We start from the raw sequence: 18,985 nt of genomic DNA on the forward strand, positions 1-18,985 counted from the left end.
TAAATGCTAGTACATGGAATTTTTCTCTGTAGAAGATTCTGTTCTTGGGAGATTTTCCTCTGTTAATTATTTTGGAGAAGAGTTTCTGCCCAGCCCTGGGTTCTTGGTTCACTTTCCCAATGTTGCAGATGTTTCTCAGTCATGGACTTTGGGAAGACTCTGCTTCCAAAGAATTCGCTTTCTAATGATGATGATCTACTAATAACTGCATAGTAGCTCTTTTCAGTATTCAGGTAACTATTAAAGATGTCTCAATTCTCTGGGATCTTCATTTAGTTAAAAATGAATGAAAACAGGCTTCAAGTCAGAACCTTCATTAAATCCCATTTATGAGACAGAGAATATTTAAAATCTCAGTTAACTGGGGAATTGTAATTGGAAGTTCCTCAAGAGCTTAGGAGAATAATAAATTAAAAACTGTGAGATGTCACAGATTGTCATGGGAAAAATCCCATCCTCTTGAAATTATAAAGTTACAATGACTGCAATGGAAATAGGGGATTTGGGATTTTGCCTTGTTTTTATATTTCAGGTAGAAAATGAAAGTTCCTTAGCTGCATAAATCTTAAATAGTTAATCTTAGCCTGTTAGTTAATGATATGATATTATGGTGGTATCTGTAGGCAGCATCCTTATTTTGAGGTTATTCTGGTTAATTACATCATATTTCAGCACTATCAAATCCCATAGGTTGCTTAAAAATAAAACAGTATAATTGGAAATGTGATGTGCATTAAGATTCCAAATTCTCTTTGCATTGGATAGATGCAATGAAATCCTGCTTATTTTAGAGACTTCATTAAAAACTAAACCTTTGGTTGTCAGGATTATGATGTTTTGACTTGAGAGCAGAATCTTTCTTTGTTTGATCTAATTCTGATGTAGAACTGAAGTTTGTGTCCAAGTATCTGCAGACAGCGGCTTGTTAAGGTCAAATTTTGAAGAAGGAGCTTGTGGAAATGAATCTCAAAAAATTCTTTTTCAAAACAACTTTTTAAAAAGTGGAAAAATGGATCAAGCAGTTAATTTTTTCATGTTTTTTGGTTGCTTCAAGGCATTTTAATAATTCCCCTTTTTTTACTGGAGCCCTTTGACATTTTTCTTCTATATAGGCAGTGTCCACTAATTAATTTCATATTTTTATTTAAAACAAATTATCCAATATTTGCTGATTTGTACTTCTATGGATCAACCTTTTTAGAAAAGTTTCCATTTTTTCATCTCTTCTGTTTTAATCAGGCAATTAGTGGTTTACCAGTTTACTTTTCCCCTCAAGCTTTTTTGGTGAATAACATTCATTCTTAATAACTTTTCAGTAATTTTATTCCTTTTAATTTATGATTTCTTCTGATATTCAGTTGGACACAGATCGTTCAACACATCCCCTGTTAGGACTGGTTCCAGCAGGATAACAAACCTTGTGATTCTTCTGTAATAAAACAAATACAAGGAAAGTTCACAGGGATTTTCTGCTGGAGTTTAAATACAACTTCCTTAAATACAACTTACATTGACCATCTATTTTCCAAGCAGAGACTTTGCCTTCCTGCTCTGGGTGTGTTTGAAATGGATTTATTACCAGCTCAAATGTGTTTAGGAAGTTGATTATGAGAAACTTTGCTGTTCTTCCTTCATATTTTTGTATTTAACTGCAGAGTGAGGATTACTTTTTGCACCCTCCTTGTTTTCCCTCTTTTGCTGCAACTTCAACTTCTTTCAGAATCTCATAGGAAGTATGTTTTTATTTCTTACAACTTCCTGTACTTTTCAATCTATGCCAGTTTTGGAAGCAGTTTGTTTTCTCCAGTGTGTTGGTTTCTCAATACTTATTTTAAAATAACTTGTTTGGATTAATTTATTGCTATTTTCAGCAAATTATTCACTATAATGCTTCTCACAACAGAGAACCCCCAGGCACTGATAATTTGATGTTCATTTTTCAGCCTAGATTTTTTTTGAAGTAAATTAGAAGTGGTTTTTTATAGCATGAAGAAATCATAAATCAAATTTCTCATTTGTAATTCTGCACATCTGTTTCTAAGTGGAGCTGGCCTATCAAAACCAGGAATAATACATCATTTAGGAAAGCTACAGAGACAAGACATTAGGCATCTACAAACTGATAGAACTGGGCAACAAATAGATAATGACTCATGATGGTGATTAACCAGTGAATGATTCTAGTTAATGATATAAAATATTAATTTAAGCATCTAAAGGCATTTCTGTGAATTTAATACTAAGTAGCTAATTAACTTCATTATGGAGAGCATACTTTTTTTTTTTCCTCCAATTGAATTTTGTATCTGCCATTGTACAATTCTCAGGTTAGATTTTATGTTTGACTTTTGCGACTTTTTTGACTGTTTTAAACTGGTAAACTGGATTTTGATGGTTCATTTAACTTTTTACCGTGATTTCTGTGACTTCTTGAATTTTCTTGTCCACTGAAACTGAGCAATGGGCTGGGGTTATTTTCACTCAGCTCCTGACCAATCCCATCTAACAGCTTTTGAAAGAGTGGTGAGCAGTACAGATAAAGGGCAGAGGGCTGCAAGTCCCAGGTCAGCTTTTCCCAAAGGAAATGTAAGGCTAAATTGTTCAGAAACAGTGACCTTTAAAGGAATACTCAGAATATTCTGCACTTAGAGAAATCCTGTCTTCCAGAGTCATTGCAGAATTCCTCACAAGTCCATCAGACTGAAAAGTGGATTGCCTGATCCGTGTGGCTCCTTCCTCCCTGGCTCTGCCCTTTGCTTTGGTTTTCCCTGGTTGTACCCTCAGTATTTTGCTTTTTCTCTCAGGATGTCCCTCCCTTTGGTGTCAGTCCTGCTGCTCCTGCTTAGACTTCCACAAGTTTCCACAAATTCTCAATATCCTCTGACAGCTCTTTAAAAACAGTATCTGTCTTCTCATCTTGCAAAAGTAAAGGGGAAGGAAAGGTTAGTTATTTTAGTGTGGGGATTTTTTGAAGAGCAAGAAAAAGCATGTCTGTCATAGCGTAGGAAAATGAGTTTTGTTCATTCTTCAGCATAACAAGGGCATGGAAAAACTGTTTCTGATGAAATCTTCAGGTTACAGTAGTTCTCAGCAGTTTTCTAACCTTAGGTCCTGTACTTGCATAATGTCAGAACTTGTTTTTCCAAAAACAAACATTCACTTTCCCCCCAGCACAAACTACCCTGGTTTTCATGTTATATTTGCTGCATTGGTAAAGGTCTATCATTACTCACCTGAGCTGAATTGTCCTTGATTTAAGTGAAGGGAAATTGCATCCATCTCTTCTTAAGCTGATTGAAAAATAAAAATAATAATTTACAACCACAACTCCAGCATCTGTGGAGGGTTGAGAGTGATCTGTGAGTGTTTTTAGAAGAGCCCTGAAAGCACAAGAGTGGTTACAGTTTTACACCCTGTGTGATTTTAGCCTGTCATGTTCCACGGAGAATCATGGAATGGCTTTGACTGGAGGAGACCCTAAAGTTCATCCCACTCCCACTGTCCCAGGCTGCTCCAAGCTCTATCCAGCCTGATCTTGGACACTTGCAGGCATCCAGGAGCAGCCACAGCTTCTCTGGGCACCCTGTGCCAGGGCCTACCCACCCAATGTCCCATCTAACCCTGCCCTGTGTCCATGGGGAGTATCCCCTGTGTCCTGTCACTCCAGTTCCCGATGGAATAAACCTCAATTTCCTTGTCGCCCCCTTCAGACCCTGGCAGTGTCCTGCACAGCTCCTTGCTGTCACAGTTTGGTGGTGCCTGTATGCATTTTAAATACAGTTTTTGATTTTCTTTTTTCTAGGCCTATTCTGTCTATGATGAAGACATTGGCTATTGCCAGGGACAGTCCTTCCTTGCAGCTGTGCTTCTGCTTCATGTGAGTTAATTGCAAAATGAAAGCTTTGATATTTGAAACCAAGGCAGCTGTAAAATCAGTTGTAGTGCAGCCATGCTGTTTGACAGATATTTATTGTTATTTATTTGCCTGTATTAATTTCCCTCTTGTTGCTTTTTTGCTGTAGAGATTAATGGCTTCTACCTTCATGAATGTAGATTTTGTTTATCTGGGAGAAATCAATTAATTTCTCAAATACTTCTGTGTCAAAACCTGAAACCAATTTGTTACATATTAATTTTTTCTTTTAATTTAGTTGTCACCTAAGTAAGCTCCCTTTGTGTTTATGGAGAATTTAACTCCAGGAGACCTTCTCATAGCAGATCATCAAAGCAAGTAGTCTCACTAATTTTTTAGAAGATTTTTTCTCCTAGGGACATTTTGTAATATCTTCTGAGGGAAAGCTGATTGTTTAACCTTGATATTTTAGCCTGTAATCAAAAACTGCACAAACTTTGATCTGTTGCTTGCTTTATAAACTCATGGGTATATGTCCAGAGATAAATAAATAAATACACAATTTTTATAGGTGCAAGGTGCTTTACATCTGATGTCTCAGTGGCAAAGCAGCAGATTCAAATAGTGTATTTATTGAGGTAATGACTATCTGAATAAGCCACCACAATTCTTACTCAAGCTCTTGCCTGCTTTTTCTCTCAGGTTTTAATTAGTAAAATCAGTCAGGATTGAAATACCTTTTGAAGTGTGGCTTTGAGACAGCTGCTGGTGTTATGTATGTTATACACACACTTCCCAGGGCATTTGGAACTCAAATTCAGATTAGTTTTAAGTTGTAATTCCTAGGGAGAGCTGTGATTCCTTGAAGTCTTGAGAATCATGCTACAAAGCAACAGCATTGCAGAGAAGCTTTACATCTTTTAAGAATAAACCCAAAATAGTCCCATTATTGCAGTCTAACATATACTGTAAAATAGCTTATCTAACACTTATTTTGCAATTAATTTTTTACTCAGAGCAGGGTTTTGAAGCTGCACTGGAAGAATGAGCCATTTTCAATACCAGAGTTATTTAGAAATGTGTGGGTGTCACATTCTTAACATTTGACTAATACCTCAGCTCCTCTCTCTTAGTGCTGTGCTGTCATTGCTACAGAGAATCGACTCTGTTCTTAGTGTTTCTGGAGCTGGAGGAAGTTGCCTCTACACAGGGACTGTTATATGGAAATTACACTCATTTTAATAAACCCTTTCTAACTTCTGATTTCATTAGAGGGTATTGAAGTGAAATGCTTAGAGAAGGGGGAAGCAAGGAGTCTCAATGAGCCCATGTGATTGGGGAGCTTCCTCAGATGCCCTCAGACTCCTCTTTTTCTCCAATTCTCCAAAAAATCTGTATGCTGTGAACACTTGTAAGACCCTCTCTAACTGTCCTACCTTCTCATGGAATTTCAGACCCTTTCCTTTCTCTTTTTCCCTGGGACAGGTTATCCTTTCTCTTCAATTTTTATGTGTTTCAGGCATGATTGGGTAGCCTGAATCACCATCCTCTGTTTTTGTGATTTTCCTCCTTTGATGAAGTTCTCATCAAGGGTATGCAGGTAACTTCTAATCACAGGGAAACAGTGTTGCCAACTCTTAATAATTGTACTGTGAGGCTCACAGTTCTTCACTTTATTTCCTTGTCTATTTTTCAGAGTCATTATCTGTGGGGGAGAGAAAACCCCACCTAAAATATCACTTAAAAAAAATAACAAATTCCTTGTTTTTGTGATTTCAGAGAAACTATCGTAAAGGGCAAATATCTAAAAGCCAAAAATCAGAATGGCAATGCCCAAAATTAAAAAAAAAACAAGAAAATTTGATTTATGATTTTGTATTCTTAGGGTTGGTAATACTGGAGAACTTCTGTTCACTGAGAGCAAGGACTTGGGGAGCACTTTGGCCCAGTCCTGACCTCTGTTCCATCTCCCTGTCTTGGGGAAGAGATGGTTGGCAAAGCACCAGAGTCTAACTGAGCATGTAGGGCAGATGTGCCTGTGCATGAGCACCGTTCATTTCATTAGAAATAATTGTTTTTTACCAAAACCCCTGAAATTTGCACTCATTGTCTTACAGAACAGATTCAAGCCTTTTGGTCAGGATAAAATTATTTCTTTCCTTTACTTTGTCTGCAGCTTTTTTATGCTGTCATTGGGGATCATTCCATCCAGATAAAATTGTGATTAAGAGCTTTGAAATTCCTAAGAATTTGTCTTGGGTGAATCAAGCCCAGACTGATAGGCATCAGCCAATCTGGAAATACTTCGTGCTAACCAGTTACTTTCCTTTATGAGGTCTGAAAATGAAAATGAAACTGTCTGCCCATGGCCTGGGAGACAGGGCTGAGCATAAGATGAAACCCTGAAGGGAAATATCAAGAGCCTAAAATTCTCTTTGAAGAAAATGCTGAGCTTTTATCTGTAGCTGGTATTTGATAAGAAGCTGGCAGTTGGCCAAATGAGTGAATACGCTAAAAGGTCAAGAGTTGTTTTTGATTCTCAGCAATTGTTTTCATTTGTTGCAATCAGGCGCTTCCACATGAAGAAAGCACATTTTGAATGTGATGGAAAGGTTGATTTGGGCTCTGCTTGTGCCTGTCAATATTGTGTTACCTGAAGGCACAGGGGAAGGTTATGTGGGGGTTTGGTGACACAGGGCTTCCCACCAGGTCAGCATTCAGTGGGCTCAAGCCAGCAAATAGAAGTGTGGCTCAGACAATTGTGTTAGTGCCACCTTCCAAAGCGCTGTTGGGTGAGAAATTTTGGTCAGAATGAAACAGATTATGGATGTAGGGCTTCTGAAAAAGTCAGCATGTTAATACATGGGATTATGGGAAACCTGACTTCGGAGTTTGATGTCCTAGGGTTTGGATGAAGGTAGATGAGCATTGTTCTCACTAGAGGTTGGTTGTACCTTAGTTCTGAATTTTTCCCATTTAACCAAGTATCTCTCATTAGACATCACTGTCATGAGTTGTTGCCTTTTTATTTTATTTCCTTTTTTTTTTTTTTTAATTTTTAAAATGTTTTTATGTGCCTGAGAGTTGTATACTGGTTGTTCTCATACCTGTTTGACAGAAAGAATGCTGCTGTAGGGATATAGACACACAGAAAACTGTGATGTGGTCCCATATTTTCTTCAAAAAAGCCTTACAGAACCAAATCCAGATGCTTATCAAGGAGTTTAGTCCCACTGACATTTTAGTTGGTTAATTCAGCATTCACAGTACTTGGCTGAAAATTCTAATATATCCCAGGTTCTGAACTCGTTGTGCACAAGGTGTTTGTGTGTCTGTGTAAGGCATGTCCAGCCTTAGCTCTGTTATTAACCTTATTTTTGTGTCTTTTTCCAAACAGATGCCAGAGGAGCAGGCATTCTGTGTATTTGTGAAAATAATGTACGACTATGGCTTGAGGGACCTCTACAGAAATAACTTTGAAGATCTCCACTGCAAATTTTTCCAACTGGAGAAGTTGATGCAGGTGTGGCCAGAGTAACAAATTCTCCTTCAATTTGTTTCATAAATGGAAACACTGGCATGAAGAAGAGATGAATGCTTTTCTTCCAAAACCTATTGGACAATAAAACCCCCTCTCCTTTTAGAGGTGGGGTAAAGCAAAGTTTAATAGCTGAATTCAAACATCTTCAGTCAGATTTGTTTCTAGTTTGTCTTTGATACACCCCTTCTGCAGCTGATCTTTGTATCCAAGCGGGTATTTGCCTTTTCCCCCCTCTCTGTTTCTGATGTTGCTTAGAGAGAATATCTCTGTGCTATTGGGGCCAGTGTGTCCTTTGGACTGCCTCCATCATTGTCCTACTTCCCATGAATTATGTGGGTGTTAAGAGGTCAGGCAAATGAGGACATCCTGATGCTTATGAAATACCAATCAAGTGTGGACCACTGGGCAGCTTCTATTGTCTCTTCCAAGACTCTGCTTTTTTTTCAGTTGGAACTATTTCAGCAAGCAGTTTAACACAACTGAAGGGCTGCAAATGTTATACATTGTTGTTGTGAATAATAAGGCATTACTGAGAGTTCATTAAGCCCTGCCCTCCTGTTGGCACAGTGAAAAGCTGCTTGCTGAAGTCAACTTTCACAGATAACCACAGGTACCTCTGTGGGATGTACTGAAATCAAACAAAACAGTCTATTGCTAATTTAGTGGTATTTTTTCAGATGTCAAATTGTGCGTACTTCATACTTGATGGAGTGGAATTGCAAATTAATTAATGTGACACTTCGACATATGGGCTTCTCAATATTTACTTAAGTCCACAAAGATTTTTGTTAACAAACAAAAGAGATTTTATCAACAAATATACTCTAAGCAAACATACTTTATTAAGTGATCATGTCATCACTGTTGAGGAGGATTTTCAGTGCTGATTTTGTGCTGTTTGTATGTGTTCCTAGTTAGAGAAATGGTCTGCTGGAGTTGTGTGCTCTGTTGCTTTCAAGCTCTGCAAAGTTATCTGGTTCCTGCAGCCAGTGTTTTTTGTGGCAGAAGCATTCATAGCAAGACACGACACAGCAAAGGAGTAACTTTAAAATATACAGCATGACATAGATTTTACAACTGCTCTGCCTTTCAACTGTTGAAGATTCTGTAATTTCTCAGTATAGTCTCAGTATATTCTTTGATACTGTGATAGAATCCACTGTGGATCTCTTACTAAAAACTGTAACCATGGGCACTGAAATTTATCAAAAACATCTTCACTGCTCAAAAGAAGCTAGGCTTTCACTTTGTTGTGTTTTTGGATATTTAGCAACCCTGGTCCTTACTGAAAGTATGGATGAAGAACTCAAATTAATGAGTAACACTGAAACATTTATTTTTTTCCTTTATTGCAGGAGCAGTTACCAGACTTACACAGCCATTTCTCAGACCTCAATTTGGAAGCTCACATGTATGCATCCCAGTGGTTTCTCACTCTTTTTACTGCCAAGTTTCCACTCTGCATGGTCTTCCACATCATTGACTTACTACTTTGTGAGGTAAAAAAATATTGAATCAGAAATTCCTTCCTCCACTCCATCAATGTTTCTTCTTGTTTTATTTTGTTTTGTTGAAGTTCTTTACTGTTTAATTATAAAATCTGTGTAGTTATGTAGAAACCATGGTTATATGGAACAGAATATGTTCAGTGAAACACTGGTTTGGTTTTAAAATTAGAACTGTGGATTGCCTCATTTTTTTGCTGAGGGGTCTAATGAGGAATATCTGAGGCACACATCTTTTTGTTCATTTAATTTGTTAAATGATTATTCAGAGTTGGGAATTGTAATTTCTTGAAGACACCTAGCAAGGAAAGCTTTCCAAGTGGCCTGGCTCAGAGTGCCACAGACAGAAATGATGGCCTGGTATTAAACAGAGTGAGAAGGGCCAAACACAACTGAAGGAAGCTCCTTCCTTTTGGTTCTTTCCCCTGCAGTTCCAACTAGCAATACAAAATGGTGTGTGTCTGTGCTGTAGATATATCTACACTTTTTTAAAAAGCCAGTCAGAATAGGTTGATAATCTAGAATATTTATTTTGGTAAAAAACCAGTCTTTCCGTCAGTAAATGGGAAGTCCATGGCATTTACACCTGCTTTTAAATCTGATTTCATCTCCAGTTCCAAGGGGTCACAAACATGAAAATAAATAGATAGATAAAATATTTGAATGGTGAATGCTTCACTAGTAGGAAATACTGTTGACTGTCGTTCATTTTGTTAATTTTTATTGTGAAGTATTTTCTCTGAGAATCTTCAGGCTTGCTGCAGGTGCCTTGGTAGGATTCAGTCCTCGAGACTATTTCTTATTCTGCATATTGGTGCTCAGTTATCAAAGCCATGTAGGGTAATATTGGCAATGTTTATCTCAGTGTGTCTGAAGAAATTGGGGTGGGAAAGAAGGTGAAAATCTAAGGAGAAACCACGGTGAAATCCAAGAGGAAAGTAAGAGTGCAACATTAGAACATGCTAGGGAAAGAGAAACTTGTTAGTGTTTGTGGAGGGTCATCACACAGAGCTACAGGAGCCTCTTTTACTACAACCAAAAATAAACGAGAAAGAGTAAGAAAAGTTATTTCAAGTGAGAAGATACATGCAGACATCTTGAGAAAGAGTTGAGGCAGTGGCAGACAAAGTCCTGAGGCACCAGTGTGGGCTATCACAAAAATGCTCCTCAGAGTCAGGAGTCAACCACTCTCAAGTAACAGGCAGGTCTGAGAATTTGTGGGAGGCACATTGATTAAAGTCATATTAAAATAAAAATCTATCAAAAGTTGGCCCTTATTATAGACAGCAAGTCAGTTCTGTAGGTGTATGGCCACAGGCAGAGCCAGGAAAAAGCCATTCCTTGACAGAAAACTGAAGTTGTTTGTCCAGTCAGCCTCTGGAAGGAATTATGGGGGAAATGAAAACATAATTTTTTCTGCATTAAATTGTTCCTTACTTTATCTCTGAACAACCAGCATGCTGGTAATTCTGGCAACTGGAAGGAGAAAAAACAGTGGCAGCTGCTAACACTGAAACATATTTTGCAGAAAAAAATCCCCAGAAAAGCAAGAAGCCTTTGAAGTGAATTGTTTTAAGTTTTTAAAAACAAGCTTCCAGTCTTTTCCTTAATTTGTTATAGATACAGATGAATTTTAAATACCTTTCAAGATCATGACTTGTGCTTTCTCCACATCCTTGTTCTCTCCATAGTTACAAAATGTTCACATTCTATGCAACTCTTATAGGAAAGAAAAAATTAGGGGAAGAAAAACATTTAGAACCATTGCTGCTAACTAATAATTTTTAAGAGAGTCGCTCTGGTTGCCTTGAAAATATTTGAATTATGGGTGAACAATTTGTCTTGGAATAGCTCATCTCTAGAGGTCTCTTCCAACCCCAACCATCCAGTGATTCCATGTCAGGCAAGAGTTTTAGTATTGTCTTGGGTTTTTGACTTTTGATGGAAGAGTGAAATCAATCCTTGCAGATACTCAGCTTTCAATTCAGAGAGGAGAAATACCTGTTGGAAGTGCTGGAATTTCCCAGTTGACCAGGGAGGCACATTTCCTTCCCCTGCCTGCACAGAGGCACAAGCTGAGGCTGGAGCTCCAGAGCAGAAGCAGAACTATGAAGAAGGAGCTGAAGTTATGATGCGAATTAAGTTTTATGGAGGAATTTTTAAAATCCCATCAAAGTGAGTGTCATTACAGTCAAGGTCTTCTCATCATTCTCACAGGAAATATTGCTTCAGAGCAGTCTGATTAGCACAAATTTGGGATTTGCCATAGCTTCTGTGTGACGGAGTTGTTTTATTCTGTTGTCTTCTAGCACATTTTTTTATTATTATTTTTTAAGTTGTAACCAGGCTGTTGAAGATGTGAATAAACCCTCCAAATTGCTTCAATTTCCAGTGATCTTAGAATATTATCTGAGTAGTTCTAGAGCAGAATCTGTCACCCATCCCCATGTAGAAATGAAACACTTTTGAATTATTTTTCTTCCCTGTGACAGAAGCTTGAGGAGAATTTTGAGCTTCAGGCAGGTACACCACCACACTGCTGTGGTACATCTTATAAGGCTCAGCTGCTTGTAATAAAAACACAAACCTATTGATCCAGGTGAAAGTTTTAATGTGATTGTAGCAAACTGTGTGGGTTGGAGCCTGGAGATCTTTCTACAAGTCTCCTTTTAGCTGCCTGTTGCAGCTGTTTCATTTGTCTTTTCCCCTTTGCTATTTCTGTTTGCATTGAAGAACATTTTTGTTGATGAAAAGCAGAGTTGTATTTGGATTTGTCAGTCTTATCTGTCAATATGACATGATGTTATTGAACACTTTTCGAGCCTGCTCTGTTTTGCTGTCTCTTTTTGTTCTATTTTAAATTATTTATTTAAAGTCATGCTCAGAAACAGCAATTCATCTAGGTAAAGCTATTGTCACTCAGAGCTGTCCTCAGAGCAACAGCTGCACCTCGGCTGTGCTACAGAATATCAAACAGTTGACATTTCACTTCATGTTGTGTTTTAAACCATTCAGTTTAAAATGAAAATGTTTGTTTTAAAACCACTAAATAAATGACCTTCAGTAGGCATTTAGAAGAGAAAAACAACCCAAAGCAGTTGGCAGATAATCTGTAAGCATTTTCAAAATTGTCATGATTTTTTTTCTGCTTAAAAAAGAAATTTCTTTAACCTTTTGTGATGTATACAGTTCTGCCAAAACTAAAGGAGGTGCAGAGCTCAAGCTGTCACTCCATTATTAGCTGAGAATATTTAAACACTATGGGTAACCTCCATTTTAGGTTGATCTGGCTGTTTTTGTGTGCAATTTTGGGGCATATAAAATACCTAAGGACAGTACTACTCTCCTTTTAGGCAATATGCAAAAACCTCTCCTGCATGCTGCCCTTCCTGGGCTGGCACAGACAGCTGTTTATTTTAGTGTTATAGTACATAATTTGACTATGTAATTTGACTACTAAGCTGCCATTCTGACTAGATCATGACTGGATGCAGCTGATTATCAGTTTTGGGTATGAAATTTTTTAATGTTTACTAAAATAGCTAATAGCAAAGAAGGAAAAGTACTTTTCACAGGACCACAGAGCACAGTGCAAGAAGGGGGAATTGAAAGCTAAGATGCCATCACTCCTTGGCTTTTATTTATCAACGATTGCTTTCAGATTAATGTTTAAAATACTTTATATAATCGATTTTGAGCAATTGTTGGTTACAGTGAAGGCTGATATGGTGTCCTTAAAAATCATGTAAAATGTGAACACCGCAGTGCTGATAAACAAGCACTTACGATAGCTAGAAACTGGCACCACATTGTGGAGATTTACTTATTGGGAGCACTCCTTCCTAATGAAACATTGAAAATCAGAGCAGAATCACAAGTATTGATGCTGAGGAGTTGATTTCTGTCTTGTGTGTGTCTTGCTGGGGATGGATGTGCCAGGAGACGCCGTCTGGTAGCGCTCAGGGCTGGCCGAGGAGGAGGGACCATCACAGCCTGCTATTTTTTATCTGTCACTGTCACAGTCTTCTGTGATGCCTTCAACAGAGCTGAGAAAGAACAGATGAACATTTCAATTTATTAAACTTCCACAGGAATTGAGTCAAGAACAAGCCCACTTCCTCTGTAAATCTGCACTGAGATGAAATGGGAATTAAATAGAAGACTGTTGTTTATCTTTTGTGGATCTATAGGGGAAGAAAAATTGAACTTTTTAAACTTACTTGCATTGCCATGTTGTCTACATTTGTTAACCCTTCCAGTTATGAATATTTTAAGAAATCATACAAAACACAAGATAAGACTTGCTAGAAATAAAATCTCTTATGGTAACAGCATATTAAAAGCTGGGTTTAAATTCTAAGTAGGCATAGATCTGTGCTGGAGCTGTCTGTGTTATTTCAGTAGTATTTACCAGAGTGAAGTCAAAGCCATCCATGTTAGTTGGAAAAGGCCAGGAGCCGTCTGTTTGTGTTCCTTTTAGGAATACAGACAAATAAATGTTGGCATTTAGGCTGTGTCCTTCCCTCTGCCCAGTCCCTTTGCATCAGGCCTGCTGGAGAGCTGAGTCTTGCTGAAGTCCTTATCAGCCACTGCTGTTCCATGTAAAGAGACTGGAAAGGATTTCTTTCCCAGACTGCTATAATTAGCTTTTAATTAATTTAGAAGGAGAATAGGTTTTCTCAGACTCCAGATGGATGACTGGAATTTGAATGTGGATCTCCAGTGGCAATGCTGGTTTGCTGCACTCAAGGATCTGTTGACATGTCAACTATCTTGATAATTTTTGTTGCAGAAGGGGGAGGTCTGCAATAGAGATAACCTCAGGTTTACTAGACCCAGATGTTTGGCTTTTATGTTGTTAGATGAGTTATTAAATCCAAAGGAAAAGTAATTTTAGCCTAATTCATGTGATGATCTACAGCTGTAATCCACTGTGGGGGCTTTTCAGCACTAGAACAGAAATTAAGATAAAAAGAAAGAAGGGTGTAGGATTTGATTGTGTGTATGCTGCACGAGGAACTTCTGAAAGCTTTCGGATGTGTGTATTAAAAAGATTCTGATTATAGCGATAAACAATTTTAAGTTCTTTTTAAAGTGAAGGTTACAAGTAGTATAAGGTGTTTTCATGTAAAATTCAGTCAACAGCAGAACTGCTGGAGGTGTGTAATACCATGTTCTGTATTGCCATGGGGACTGGGGAGACAAAATGTTCTAACAGAATTTATAATCATTCAGGCTTGGACCAAGAAGAGTGTTTTAATAGAGAATGCAATCTGAGAGGTTCTAGGAGAGGGTTTGGCATAACCCTTGACTCAAGGATGTCCAGCTGTTCCTTTGAGCATCCATAATTTATGTATCTTCCAGTCATGGTGCTGTTTGTTCATCCCCAAAATCACAAGGCTGATGATGAACACTCAGCATGAGCAAAGGAAAAACAGTATCCCAAGAGTCTGCACTCCAAGATATAACTTATGAGAACAGAAGGTAGCTTTTGGGTGATGTTGATAAATGTTGTGGTCCTAAATGTTTATTGGAATGATGTTAAGGCTGCTTCTTAGAAATGTTCTAAGATCTGGGTGGAAATGATGAGTGACTGGTTTGAATGACTTTGGGCCTTAGAGGGGGGACACATCTAATGCCATGTTCACGCTGTGGCTCTGGATTACTCTCCCCATTGCTCATGAAATATTTTAGCCACCTGCTAGTTGATGTTCACTTGGTTGTTTTTTCTAGGAATACAGTAAATTTCCATAATGCTTACTTAACACTAGTGCCATCTGCTGTATTGGAATAGCAGCATATCCTAAACAGTCTTGGCAAGCTTCAAAAACACTTTAGAAATAACTGAAGGAAAGTATCATAAATGAGAGAGTGATATTCCATGAGCAAATCCAGGAAGCTGAGCTAATTTGGGAAGTGTTTTTAAAGAAGAGGGTAGTGCAGTCTGCCTGTGCTGAAACACTTTCTGTTGCTTTGTGTTTGGAATCTGAATATTTAAAATCATAATGTGAACTTTGCATTTGACTCAACATTGGAAAGGGAAGATCAATGTCAGGGTTCAGAGAGACAAGAGCCAGGGCTGTGTCATGGCAGGGAAAGGGAGAGGACGAGGAGTAACACTGGGAAGAAGATCAGAGGGAGTGCAGGGAGCAGATGTTCATTTAGTGTGGGCATGGATTTTTATTTGTGGTGTGTGAGCACAGGTAGGGGGGAACAAGTCACAGCTCTCTGTCAAGAGATGTTCTAAACTCCTCATCTTGTCTGCTCTCATGAAAACTGGGATCTGGAAAATACCTTCTCCTAACAGCCATTCCCTGTTTCCATGCCAGAGCTGGAGGACCTGTGTTAAATAAAGAGATGAGACCTCTTCTTCTCTCCTTGTGTGTGATAACACCCTTGGTGCCCAGTATGGATTGAGAGCTCTTTCTTTGTCCCTGTATTAATCAGTTTTGGAAAAGGGGCAGGAATGTCTAAACCCCCTGCAATTGAAAGCTTTACAAATCATAAAAGCAGAGTTAGTGTCTGCCTTGGTAGCCCATAAGGAGTTGCTGGTGAATTAGGAATGCATCACTGCAGAAATACCTCATACAAGAGAGCAGTTTGATATGTGGAAAAGACTTCAAATTCTGTGGCTGTAAATTTTTATTCTTTGCAAACAGTCACAGTAGGTGGAGAGGAAGAAAAAAGTTAATCTCACAGCAGCCTCTACCTTCATTCAGCCATAGCAACCCCTCAGCAGCAAATTACATCAAAACCACCCAAAACACGCAAATGTTCACTCCTAAATCCCATTTATTTCTATTGAAAGCAACCAACCAAACAAAATTTCATGTGAAATCAGACCAATACAGGTTCATGGTTGCCTGGTATTTATTGTGTGCTGTTTTATGCTACAAAATACAGAAAAGTGACACAAATCAATACAGAATTTCCCTGGCTCTGTTTTTGCCATCTCCCTGGTACCTGCTTCTCTAATAGTTCAGTCAACTGATTTTAATTGGCTGTGTGTATTTTTCATGGAATCATAGATCAGAGGGAGTTTTCTGGGTTTTCCCCTTCCCTGTGTGGCAGAATTTCAGGCTGTATATGTATATGGAGTCACTGGGGGAAGCCCAGTCTGAGAACTCCTCTGTACTCACACATCAGCAGTGAGATCTCTTTGTAATTTGCTTTTTGTTTGATCTTTTCCTGTACTAAGAAAGCTGTATCTGTTGTTTACACAAAACCTGCTAATTCGTGTTGCACCTTATTTGAACAAGAGTTTTAACCTTTTTTTTCCTTGAGTCATCTTGTCATTGAGCTAGAATAAATGTACAAGCTACACAAACAGCCTAAAAGATGTTAATTAACATGCATGCCCCTGCAGAGCATGTTCCAAGACTGCCCTGCTTACAAAGGGAACTTTGAGCTTCAGACTGTATATTCATCTTGTCAACAAAACAAAGATGTTTGTGACATTCCTAAAGTTTACTGTGTTCTCAACATATTAGAGTTGCCAAGTAATTGTTTTGCTGGAACCCGTCCAAAACATAAATAGAATTTGAATTCTCCTTTAGAGTCTGTAACCCCAATTACCCTCTGCAGCTCCCTTGAAAGGCTGTGCAACTGAACACATAATTATGAAACACTTGGAATTATGAAGCAATGTCAAGTTAACTTCGGTTGAATAGCTAGTGTCCCTTTAAAGAAAAGAAAATTCAGTTATTAGAAAGCTGGAAGAGGTTTCTGTCATGTCGTTGAGACTTCTCAGCCCTTAAGGAGTTGATTATTTGACTCTTGTGTCTGTCTTTTTACCTGGTGCTGAACTTTATTTTATCAGTACCTTCACTGTTTCCTTTTACATGTCATGCATATCTAGGGGAAAAAGCACCAATAAGGGCATTGATTAATTAAATTTCCCTTTTTTTTAAAAAGATACTGACTTCCTTTTGTTGGTGAAGATAGATAGTGCCAAGGGTGTTACTGTGTAACCAGAGGAAGGTGTGTTGGGGGGTCTGGGTTGGAGAGATGCTAATATTGAATAGAGCCTGTTTTCTCTTGAGGTTTCTCACTAAGCAGAAGCTTCAAAACAGGAGAGAAATTCTCAAGTAATCCCCAGTGCAAATCTTGTTCAAATGCACACAACTAAATTGTTTATCCTCACTCAGCTCTGTGCTTGGCTGTTGAATTTTACTCATAGCAAATATTGGTTTGCTGCCCCTTGACTTCCTTTTTTCTGGCCTCTTGGCAGATTTGCTGGGTCAGATGAATAAATCTGTCCCTCCTCCCTTCAGCAGGAAGCCACAGGCAGCATTTCTGTCGCAGAGGCCTCACTGAATGCAAACTGGGTCCCACAGAATAGTATCTTTACCAGTCTCAGTTTGTTCTTTGTTCCCAGCCTAATTTTCAGGCCTTTTCAAAGATCATCTTGTTTCAGAGTGCAGAGGGACTCAAAGGGAGGACTCCTCAAAGAGGCTTCTATCTGCAGGAGAAATCTTGGCTTTGGAGGGAGTTAGGAACTGGGAAAACCTCTCACTAGACTACAGTTAACATCTTTATATTTCCATTTACTTTCAGCCAGTCTGAATTTTAGTGCACGTGAGTAATTTCATTTTTACAGTGTCATGAGAGAGTTTCACTGGTTGCCCATGAGAACATACCTCCAGTGGTGGTTGAAAATTACAGGGTTTTTGACATATAGTTCAAAGAAGCAGATGTTTCTATGAAGCACAATCTTTATGAATTAAATGGGGACTTCCTGGATGGTGAGTGTTTGTCCCAGTACCAGTTGGTATGAAGGGCACTTCTGCTAAATTATGCTCTTTCTTCTGGAGTAAGTGCTCCTGTAAACTAGAGTGTGTCTGTAAAGCAGAGGATGGTCAGTGTGGCAGTCAGCAGGAGCTGTAAGGGGGCTGAAATATGATACAAACTCCAACTTCCCTTCCCTTTCCCTTTCCCTTTCCCTTTCCCTTTCCCTTTCCCTTTCCCTTTCCCTTTCCCTTTCCCTTTCCCTTTCCCTTTCCCTTTCCCTTTCCCTTTCCCTTTCCCTTTCCCTTTCCCTTTCCCTTTCCCTTTCCCTTTCCCTTTCCCTTTCCCTTTCCCTTTCCCTTTCCCTTTCCCTTTCCCTTTCCCCTTCCCCTTCCCCTTCCCCTTCCCCTTCCCTTCCCTTTTTTCTGTCTTGGGTTTGTTCCTGCTCCAAAACTCCTGAGTTTCATGAGCTCTCTTAAAGTTCTCAAGGCCTCTACACAAACTTCAGAAGGTCATTAAATAACACTTGATTCTGTGACAGGACATGATGACAAGCCCCTCACCATTCGTGTGCTCTTACAAGTTCTTGTTTATAAGTGTAAAATTTTACTCTTGGCTGTTCTTTGTTAAAAATAGTGTTAAGGTAATTATGAACAACTTTTACACATGCAAATCTTTGAAATCTCAAGATGAGATCTGCATGGTATTATAGTGCTGTGGTTTGAAAGAGGCAGTCACCATTCTGGACACAAAACAAAACAAAAAACCAAAACAGAACAAACACAAAACAAAACAAAAACAACCCAAACCAACTAACCAACCAACCAAAAAAAACCCCACCAAAAAACAAAAGCAAAAAAAAACCCACCAAAAAAACAAAACAAAACACCAACCAAAAAAAGAACAACAACAAAAAAAAAATCCAAAAAACCCCACCCCAGATATGGGATAAAAGCCATCCCCAAGACATACAGCACTTATTTCAAAAAGCCTAGTTAAGCATATGACCTTTGATTTAAAAAAGTAATTATCAAAAGCTCATTTCATATGGACTCCTTTCTCTTTCCCCCTCATGGATGATTTGTATGGACTTCCATGTTTTCATTATCAAACTGCTGGAGGGATATTGCTACCAATGATTTATATGTCTGGTGCACTTTGGTATTTTTGGTCTTTCTTCTAAAATAGCTGAAAAAGCTTAAGGTGAAGCTTATAAATCACTGTGTGGTAAATTAAGTAAGGTTTTAAATAAGAGATGGTGACAAAATGAGCTGAGCCTTCTTTTTCATAATCATCATCATTAAACTCAGCTGTGGAAGAAGAGTCTTGCATGAATTAGGACAAATAACTGCAGCAGGC

General features: G+C 38.5%; 1 protein-coding gene across 4 annotated transcripts in view; it reads left to right on the top strand.

Moving 5' to 3' along the window:
- The window catches only part of RABGAP1L (RAB GTPase activating protein 1 like), a 229,200-nt gene that overhangs the window by 130,096 nt on the left and 80,119 nt on the right, over positions 1-18,985 (top strand). For all 4 annotated transcript variants that reach the window (XM_074546321.1, XM_074546319.1, XM_074546320.1 and 1 more), the window contains 3 exons: positions 3,803-3,877; positions 7,251-7,376; positions 8,750-8,893. In XM_074546321.1, coding sequence (XP_074402422.1) covers positions 3,803-3,877; positions 7,251-7,376; positions 8,750-8,893 — 345 coding nt within the window. The remainder of the gene's footprint in view (positions 1-3,802; positions 3,878-7,250; positions 7,377-8,749; positions 8,894-18,985) is intronic.

Source organism: Zonotrichia albicollis, chromosome 8 (assembly GCF_047830755.1).
Source record: "Zonotrichia albicollis isolate bZonAlb1 chromosome 8, bZonAlb1.hap1, whole genome shotgun sequence".
In the NCBI taxonomy this organism is placed as follows: Eukaryota; Metazoa; Chordata; class Aves; order Passeriformes; family Passerellidae; genus Zonotrichia; species Zonotrichia albicollis.